This window comes from Myxocyprinus asiaticus, chromosome 3, assembly GCF_019703515.2.
Source record: "Myxocyprinus asiaticus isolate MX2 ecotype Aquarium Trade chromosome 3, UBuf_Myxa_2, whole genome shotgun sequence".
Taxonomy (NCBI): domain Eukaryota; kingdom Metazoa; phylum Chordata; class Actinopteri; order Cypriniformes; family Catostomidae; genus Myxocyprinus; species Myxocyprinus asiaticus.
In genome coordinates, this window is record NC_059346.1 from 66,857,501 (window position 1) to 66,867,296 (window position 9,796).

At 37.4% G+C, this 9,796-nt stretch overlaps 1 protein-coding gene across 2 annotated transcripts; it reads left to right on the forward strand.

Annotated features, from left to right (window-relative positions):
• The first annotated feature begins 419 nt into the window (after positions 1-419).
• On the forward strand, positions 420-9,406 carry LOC127422817 (paired box protein Pax-8-like). Of its 2 annotated transcripts, XM_051666601.1 has the most exons (9): positions 420-559; positions 1,274-1,471; positions 1,575-1,651; positions 1,743-1,868; positions 2,817-2,983; positions 3,100-3,205; positions 3,742-3,843; positions 7,829-7,915; positions 8,393-9,406. In XM_051666601.1, exons 1-9 carry the CDS (start codon positions 423-425, stop codon positions 8,461-8,463), a joined length of 1,071 nt encoding a protein of 356 aa, XP_051522561.1. In that variant the 5' UTR covers positions 420-422; the 3' UTR covers positions 8,464-9,406. The 2 variants fall into 2 exon arrangements, with proteins under 2 accessions (XP_051522561.1, XP_051522569.1); XM_051666609.1 differs by lacking the exons at positions 3,742-3,843; positions 7,829-7,915; positions 8,393-9,406 and adding an exon at positions 3,433-3,592.
• The last annotated feature ends 390 nt before the right edge of the window (positions 9,407-9,796 follow it).

Here is a 9,796-nt window from a genome sequence, read left to right on the forward strand (position 1 = left end):
AACATCTCAAGCCTCTTCTGTATAATAGATCCAACCAGAACAGAAACAAAACACACTAACCAGACCCAAAACAACTGTATATTCTGTTCGAGGGAGGCAGAAATGCCACTGGGAAAAAATGCCAAATACCTTCATGGTTTTGGTGGAATAATCACTAGGAATTATGTTTTGCAGCTGATATGAAATTGTATTTGTAAACAAAAGTCTGGAAAATGTTTTATTATGGGCTCTTTTGAGTTTATAAGTTTAATCAGGAACTTTTATAGAGGTGTACTGAAACAGAATCCTGGACATTACTCTCTTTCTAATGAGTCAGATGTAATCTCACCTGCGTTTATATGGCTGTGGTGGAGTGTGTGATGTTCACGTGTGTTCACGTCCTCTCTCCCCCAGCTCATGGGGGTCTTAATCAACTAGGTGGCATGTTTGTGAATGGCCGACCACTCCCAGAGGTCATCCGCCAGAGGATTGTGGACATGGCACACCAGGGCGTGAGACCCTGCGACATCTCCCGCCAGCTGAGGGTCAGTCACGGCTGCGTCAGCAAGATCCTGGGCAGGTAAACAGACCACACACACTTTAACAGACTGAGAAATAGCAGAACGCTCCCAACTGAATGTGTGATTTCATATTCTAAACACATTTATAAACAAATAGCTTAAGTCCAAGAAGCTGATTGGTCAATGCAGTGTTCCAGTCGTGTTAACCCAAATAGCACACATACATCTCTGAGATGTCTGTTTTAGATCTTTTCATCTGGAAAGCATCACAATCTAAGTAACATTTTCTAAACATCTTAAAAATTTCAGATTTACAAACATTCTAAATCATAAACGTCTCAAAGACATGTGATGAATGTCGTATTGACATCCGAGAGGAAACGTCTTATAGACGTAAAAAATAAGTCTTCCAGATGTAAACACACACATCAAATAGACGTCTGGGTGATGTACTATATCAGGAATAAAATACACAATCCAGTAACAGTTCTGACATGAGACCTGTGTATATCACTGAACAGTACACAAAGAGAACAACTATTAACTGCAGCTAACATGTCAGAGATTTTCATGAATTTTATTAATAAAATGTTTTGATGAAAATGTGTCCAAATTTGTATGATGTAACAAGCAGTGACTATATTCCCAATATAATTTCTTGTGCCCCACTGCTTAATCGTAGATCTTTTTATTCAATTTTTATATAATGTGATGAGGCATAATGTCTTGTGTCATTTCTGACATTCTGTCTTGTACTGATGTCTCTTATTTAGGTACTATGAGACAGGCAGCATTAAACCAGGAGTCATCGGTGGCTCAAAGCCGAAAGTCGCGACTCCTCAAGTGGTGGAGAAGATCGCCGAGTACAAGCGTCAGAACCCGACAATGTTTGCGTGGGAGATCAGAGACAGATTGCTGGCAGAGGGCATTTGTGACGGAGACACAGTGCCCAGCGTCAGTTCCATTAACAGGTAATGAAATTGGACCTCACCAATGACAGAACAAAGATTCACTTTATTTGTGCCATTTCCTTTAACTCATACATAAACATACACTATTTTTCTTCTCTTAAAGGATAATTCGCACTAAAGTTCAGCAGCCATTCAATCTTCCTCTGGACAGTAAAGGTGTCAGTCCTGGACAAACACTGAGTACGAAAATACATCTCACACGTCAATCTCATGTTTACTTATCAGACTGTATTCCAGTTAATGTTTCCTGTTGTGTTTTGATTGTTCATAGTTCCCAGCTCAGCGGTCACCCCTCCAGAATCTCCTCAGTCAGATTCTCTGGGCTCCACGTACTCCATCAGTGGACTGCTAGGAATCCCACAGACCAGCAGTGACAGCAAGAGAAACCATGACGACAGTGAGTGAGAAAATCACATTATTAGATGTAGTGTCAAACGCTGATGTAGACGACACTAAATGACAACAGCACCTCTAGACCAGCAGAGAAATACATTTCATTCATATTGCTATTTAACGTGCTTGTTCAGATTACAGATCAGGAAATGATGTGGTTGAATTTTGGATCTTTAAGATTAAAATCCATGTAATGGTGGGGTTACGGATAGAAAAACATTGCTGCAGTGTGTGTCAGTGCTGATTTGTCTTCATTCTGTTAGTTGATTGATTTGTCTCAATGGGAGCAACAGATATATTGCTTTTAATTCTGAAGTGTGTAACTTTTTCAGTGTTCAAATACTTTCTTCTATCCCAGTTTAATATGCAGAGACAATTACAAGGAAGCCATTCAGAGGTTAATTTTCTCAAAATCTGGAAACACAGTTCTCTGTGGCGCTATAAAAATTCCTCTGTTTGTTTTGAGCTGTCCAGCTGACACAAAAACACTGACTCAACCAATGGTGTGAGTTGGGGGCGGGAGAACAGTTTGTTTTATCAATGCCAGACGAGGGGTGATTCAAAAAATATTTATTTTTGCAATTCCGTTTGGTGGCGATAGTTTTGCAGAAATTACACTCTTCACTCTCACATCTGAATGTGTAAATGGAATGTATGCAACGCCAAACTGAGCAGCTCCCAATAGGACAGCAAAATGTGAAGTGGGCACCAACATTGATATTGCATACACCTGGCGCTATAAAATGAGTAATTGTGCTGCTGTGTAAACTGGGTAATTGGATAATTGTAGACCTGTGTTTTGGCCAAGGGACCAAGTCGTGTGTTTACCAAAGGCATTGACTGTCCCAAAACACATTTCTTGTAAGAACAAACTAAGCAGAGGAGATTATCAATAAATAAAGAGTTTATTACAATATATTAGAGCTTGTGTGAAACTGTGTTGGTCTGTCAGGCGATCAGGAGAGCTGTCGGCACAGCGTGGACTCTCAGAGCAGCGCCGGTGGAGCCCGGAAACAGTTGAGAACGGATCACTTCCCCACGCAGCACCTCGACTGTGGATTCCAGCGACACTACAGTGCAGACGCATTCAGCTCGGCTGCGGCTGGGAAAACAGAGCAGGTACTGCAGTGACACACTGATGTTATATGACATCAACAAAACAAAAGCCAAAAGCAATTTTTATAACTAAAGTAATTAAATGGACAACGATGTTGATAATACTAACTCTCCTGCAGTCGCCGTATCCTCTCTCGCTCATCAATGGCAGTTTGGATGAGGGTAAAAGTGGCTCCACTATCAGTCGAAACCTGGCAGCACATCAGGGATACACGGTGGTCACAGGTAATAATGATTGTTTGTGTGCCATTTTCATTCTCTCTCATTTACATTCTTCTTCTATTTCTTTAATTTGTGTCATCATTTAGCATATGTGCTCATCAAGTCCGTGATTACTGCAACCCATTAATTTTCATATCCATTAACACTCATAAATTGATTCTTCCACCTGTCTGTCAACGCATGGCTCCACCTCAGAAGCCCTACAGCCCCTCCCACTCTGTCTGAAACAGGAAATGCCACCCGAGGAGAACAGCTCAAGTCCCTCCCCCAACATCATCCCTAATTCAGCTTTCCTGGAGCTCACATCCATCAGTAACAGTTGTGGCGGCTCCGCTCATTTATCTCATGGCTTCAGCTCATTTTCCCATCATGCACCTGTTATGGGGCCGTTCAGCAGTCCGTCACTCATCGCAGGTATTAATACATACAAACCATCAATCTGTCGTCACAGTTACCTCCGACTGTTCCATGTTAAATGAAAGGTTTCTTGTTTTGGTACTTCCAAACAAAGCAATGAGTGTTTTCACGAACTGTTTCAGGACGAGAAGTGGCGAGCTCAATGTTGCCCGGTTACCCTCCACACATCCCTTCAGCAGCTCAGACGGGTTTCTCATCGTCCACCATCACAGGAATGGTTGCAGGTGAGAATTACACTCACTTATTGTATATTAAATTCTCATGTTGTAATTGGCTTGTTTACATCAGTGGTTCTCAAACTGGACTCGTAACTGAATTTGACATTATTAATGTTTCATTCTTCATTCTAAACACTGGTCTAAAATCATGAGATTAATCGTTATTATTTTATTCTATAAAAATACACATATACAAAGTAAATATTTTATTAGATGCAGTAGTATTTTATTTCAATGTAATAATTAAATTAGCTTTAGTACTAAGATGAAACTATAAAAGTCAATTATTTCATTTAGCTTCAGTGACGTGATGCCCATTTCTTTGTGTAAATCTATTAGATTATTCATAAATACATTAAAGATAAAATTCACACAAAACAATGACTTGAATACACCTCTTGATGAACGTTTTCAAATTCTGAGATCAAAGTCATTTTTATATTTTTTTCTGGGGCTTAAAGTAAAAAATGTCATGTGATGTAACCATCCAGAGACAGAAAAAACAAATGGTCTCATTAAAAGCTAAAATCTTAAAAAAATAAATGTTGTCATGAGTAGTGCTGAATAATCTTTAATTAATCTTTCTTTAAAATAAGCAGTGAAACAACTGTGTTTTAAAATGTAATTGATATTTGACATTTTTGAAACATTTTCTACCAAATCAAATTCATGTGCTGACATTTTTATGAAAAGGCATATTTTGTTCAGGCCATTTGGTGTAACCCTGAGAAAACCTTTTGATATTCTTCACTCAGAAATTCATGATATTTATATTTATATATATTTATATATTCATATATAAATGTTCAGACATATTTTTCAAGGTAAAATATATATAAACACTACCGGTCAAAAGTTTTGAAACACTTGCCTGAAATGTTTCTTATGATCTTAAAAATCTTTTGATCTGAAGGCATATGCTTAAATGTTTGAAATTAGTTTTGTAGACAAAAATATAATTGTGCCACCATATTAATTTATTTCATTATAAAACTAAAATTTAATAAAAAAAAAAAAACTCCTTCAGTACTGTTTAATAAAGCATCCCAGGGTGATACCTCAAGAAGTTGGTTGAGAAAATGTCAAGAGTACATGTCTGCAAATTCTAGGCAAAGGGTGACTACTTTGAAGATGCTCAAATATAACACAGTTTTGATTTATATGGATTTTTAGTCACAACATAATTCCCATAGTTCCATTTATGTTATTCCATAGTTTTCATGACTTTACTATTATTCTAAAATGTGGAGAAAAAAAAAATTATAATAAAGAATGAGTAAGTCTTTCAAAACTTTTGACTGGTAGTGTATATATATATATATATATATATATATATATATATATATATATATATATATATATATATATATATATCTCATATATTCAAGGTGCAAGAAAAGTATTTTAATACCTTTTACTTGATGGCTGCAACACATGACATTTTCAAGTCATTAAATCAGGACACAAAGATTACAATTTCTACAAACTTGACATGTTTTAAACTAGATTTTAAAAGATTTCTCATTTTTATCCCCTCGGACAACATTATTTGGCATAAACCCTTTTGCTAACAAGTTTTCTTCAAAATATCAAGCCCACAAAATATCGTTTTCTCACATTGTAAAAATGGGTCTTTAAATGAAAATAAATAGCTGCCTTTATGTTTCACGAAGGGGTTCCTGAAACGGGGTCATCATATTAGTGGGTCCTTGGCATCAAAAAGTTTGAAAACCTCTGATAATATGTCCATGGATTAGTTTTTATCAACATGAAGATTTTAGGTCAAATGTATATGAATGTACAGTATAAGGGAATATATATATATATATATATATATAGTTCCTGTAACAGGTCACCATTTTAATCAGCTTTTAGCCTCTACTGGTTCATTTTAAATGATTCTGAAGGTGTGAGTAATTAATTTGTGAAATACCTCAAATCATGCGGCTTGTTATGGAGAGATTTGCCATTACCTTTTAAATGAGCGGACCATAAAACAGGCATGTATGGAGGGACTCGAGTCATATTTATAGACCAGAATATCAAGACTTGAGTGTGCAACCACACTAGATACCACTTAGCAAGACCACCCTAGCACATTTGTTTTTAAAGTGTTGGGTGCACCCACTTATCCTCAAATCTCATTCACTTTCACTCATTCAAACTGGCTGCAGTTGCAATTCCAAAAATTTGTGCAACGTTTTTCCTTCTCTGCCGCCGCCTTCTCTATGTGGTGTCAGGTGCGCTCACTGAGCTGTTCTTACAATGTAAACAAAGCCGTTCTTGCATGCACACCAGGTTCAGATGGGAGAAGGGGAAGATTTCATTGAATTAACACTTACATTTCGGTCTGTTCTTCACACAGCGCAATCGTATGGCTTCAGAAGTCTTGAAATATAATTCACGAGTGATATGGATTACTTTTATGTGCTTCTGAAGCTTGACAGTCACAATCAACTTCCTTTCATCCCTCATCTTTGTGTTCCACAGATTACATTTTATTTTTATTTATTCTATTTTTGGATATAATTTTTAAAAAGTTTGTGATGAAAATGCTTTATTTTATATATTTTTGTATGTATTATTCAGCAAAACAAAAAAGAACATGTGCAAACATCATTGGATTCATTTTAATTGATAAATTGTATTTTTATACATATTTAATTTTATTTTTTTTGAAACAGACTTGATAAAACAATTTTTTTTATCAGTTTTCTTATTCTTTTTTCTTTTTTTTTTACTAAAACCAAGGAGGAGTCCTAGTTTCAAAGAGGGGTGTGACCAAAAAAAAAAAAATGGAGAACTGCTGCCCTAGCAACCACATGTCAGTGTGTTAAAATCACTACAGGTCCCTAGCATAATAGCAGTGAGTTTAGCAATGGTAAGCACCGCTCACATTTTTGTTTTTTTGTTTTTGTTTTTTAGAAATCATGAACATCAGTATTTTCATAAAAGCATAAACGTTGTGCAGTGTAAGTTTCTGAAGCACACCGAGTGTGAGAGACGTGTGAGGGCGGTTTAGAGATTAACAGGGGGACGGGTGGGTTAATCAGTAGCCCTCTGGCTTTGGTGAGTGGCAGAAGAGGTCTGAGAGAACAGAGCAGGAGTTCCGCCCTGCTGCCCACGCCTGCTGCAGCCCTTGACACCCGACCACACAGAGCCACAGCAACTGCACAGGGGCCCGCGAAGGGACAAGCATTATCAGTGTGAAAAGAGAGAGAGATCAAAGCAGAAATACACCAGAATTAATGTACAACCTACATGGAAAGAGAGAGAGAGAGTATATGTAGAATATATGCATTAAGAAACAAAAGCCATGAGGAATAAGAGAGAAATGCAGCAGAGCTCGATGGAGTGGTTTTTTATGAAGTCTGCCCTGCGAAGCGCGAAATGAGAGGGTCTGATTTATTATTTTTCTGGTGGGCTCCCCAAGAGGAAGCATTCATACACAATTACTCACCGAATGGGGGAGGGGGATTCAATCCTGCTCCCATAATTACCAATTAGATATTGGAATGTAAAAAGAAGAATGGCCGAGGGAGGCGGCACGAGCATGAAAGGTTAAAGGAGAAAGTGAGGGATGTAGAGACGCTGGAGGAGTCTGACTGTGTGCACCAGTGAGTAGCCGCTGGATTAATGGTTTACAAGCCGTTCTAACCATCGAGTGAATGATGTGCTAGAACTTCAGCTGCCAAAAGCACAAACGGACTCGCACTGAGCGGCACATCTCAGTCAAACATACATTTAAAAATGACATTAAACAACCTTCCTGATGGACATAACTGACAAAATGTCAGAGAGTTTGAACTTCAAGCGTAACAACGAATCTGAATTTCTTGTCACTTCAAAGTTGAAGACGTTCCAGGAGTCTCAAACTGAGGGGCTCATTTTCAAATATTTGAGCCTCTTTATTGGAGCTTCTCAAACACATGTTGACATTGTTGTTGTCTTCTTGTTTTCTGTTTGTAACTGAATGTGTGTTTGCTTTTAGGTCCAGAATACACGAGTCAGACGTACAGCCACCCGACCTACACCTCGTACAGTGACGCCTGGAGATTCACCAACTCCACTATCTTGGGTAAGTCCAGCGAATATCCAGTGTACAGTCTCATGTGGATTTTCAGTCTTCTCCATTTTGTAGATCTGGGAAATCCCACATAGATACATTTATAGTTCTGGGTAAAGGTGTTGGAGTAAAAGGTATTCACTGTATATTTGATAAAATGCATTAATGACCTGTAAGAAAGAAACCACTGTGCCCTTCAACTATTGCATAAAATTTCAGTCACATGTACTTTGTCAGGCAGAACACACACACACACACACACACACAGTATGAAGTAAATTTACCTTGTGCAACTTTGCCTTGAGGCTATTGAGTCCTTCTGTGGAAACAAATAAGGCCAGAGTCACAAGACGACAATTAACCCTTAACCCAGTGATTTCATTAGAATTTAGACAGACAGACGTATAAATAATACAAAATAATCTAACAAAAATCTACATTGCTCACAATACAATAATATATGTCTGGAATCGCTGTCCTCCTCTGCAGGTTCTCCATATTACTACAGTTCAGCGTCACGAGCGGCTCATCCGTCCACTGCCGCATACGATCATCTCTAGTTCCAGAGAAACAACTGTCGCTTTTTACAATGGAGTATTTAGTGAAAGACAAAAGGGGTATGAAGAAAAAAACTAAAAGCTATTCATGGACGACATCTTTTGTTGCCTCTAAAACTATTTATTTCCTGCTGAAGGCAATTTACCCGTTTACACATTTACCACCAGTCGCAGAGAATTTACCTGTATTTATATTTCTCTGTAGCCAAAGACATTTCTGTTGTGAACTGTTTTCATAGATTGTGAAACATCTATTTTTATTTTTCAGTGCAGTTTTTATATCCAAAACTTAAGAGTAGCTACCTACAACCTGAATACTACAAAACCGGCAACTATATCCACACAATGAAACCAATAAGCAGTACCAATGGATTAATAATAGCCTACTAAACAGCATCAGAATTCATAGGTTTTCTGCTTGAGAAAGTAAACTGCATTCGGGATTAATGAGTAAAGATCATGTTGGGCAGGTGTAGTTTTATTGAGGTTTGTATTTAAGGTAAATGGACTGATATCTACAGAACTACGAGTATTTCAAGTTGTCACTCATACATCCCATATTCAAATATAACAGTGTTGCCTTTCATTAACTCAAATGTCTCTTTTCAGTTCACCGTATTTCACCATCAAATCCAGTGGTTTTTCATAAAACGTGACATTCAGAAGTAGTGTTCATATTCATTTCAAAAACACTACAGATGTTTAATGGTTTGGGGCAATATGTACAAAATGAAATTCTTTTATGTTCTACATGTGATTATTGGGGCATTCATTAGTTTCATTCATATCTTCCAGTTTTTCCAGTTTGTCACGATTTTATTTCTGTGATTAAATGAGTTTTGAGCTTCAGAAATTAAGTTTGATTGTTCTGTCAATTATATTATTCAAATGTAAATTAATAATTTCTACAAAATTATTTTGAATTAAATAAAGCATGACAAAGCCAGTGCCCTCCTGTGTTTCCCTTTCATAAACTGATTTAGAGAAATTAAAACGATATCAAGCTTGCAGAATTACTATTCTTCAGTCAGTTAACTTGTAGGATTTATTAATACTTCTACGGTTGTTGATGATGGTGTTCTAAATTCTACATTTTGTTGTTGAAATCTAGTTTATTATGTTGCATATTTTTTGCAAGTCAGCAGTTCAGCAGAACAGATGAAAGGGACAAAAGCAATGATCCTGAAAACACGCGCATCTGTTTAATTTCCTTTTTTATTTTCTGCATCACGTACTTTTATTTGCAATTATTTCGCGCCTCTTATAATGGCGCTTTAACGAGGACACGGTTGGACGGTGCAGCAGCCCACCTGGATCCGCCGCCGGGTGATGAATG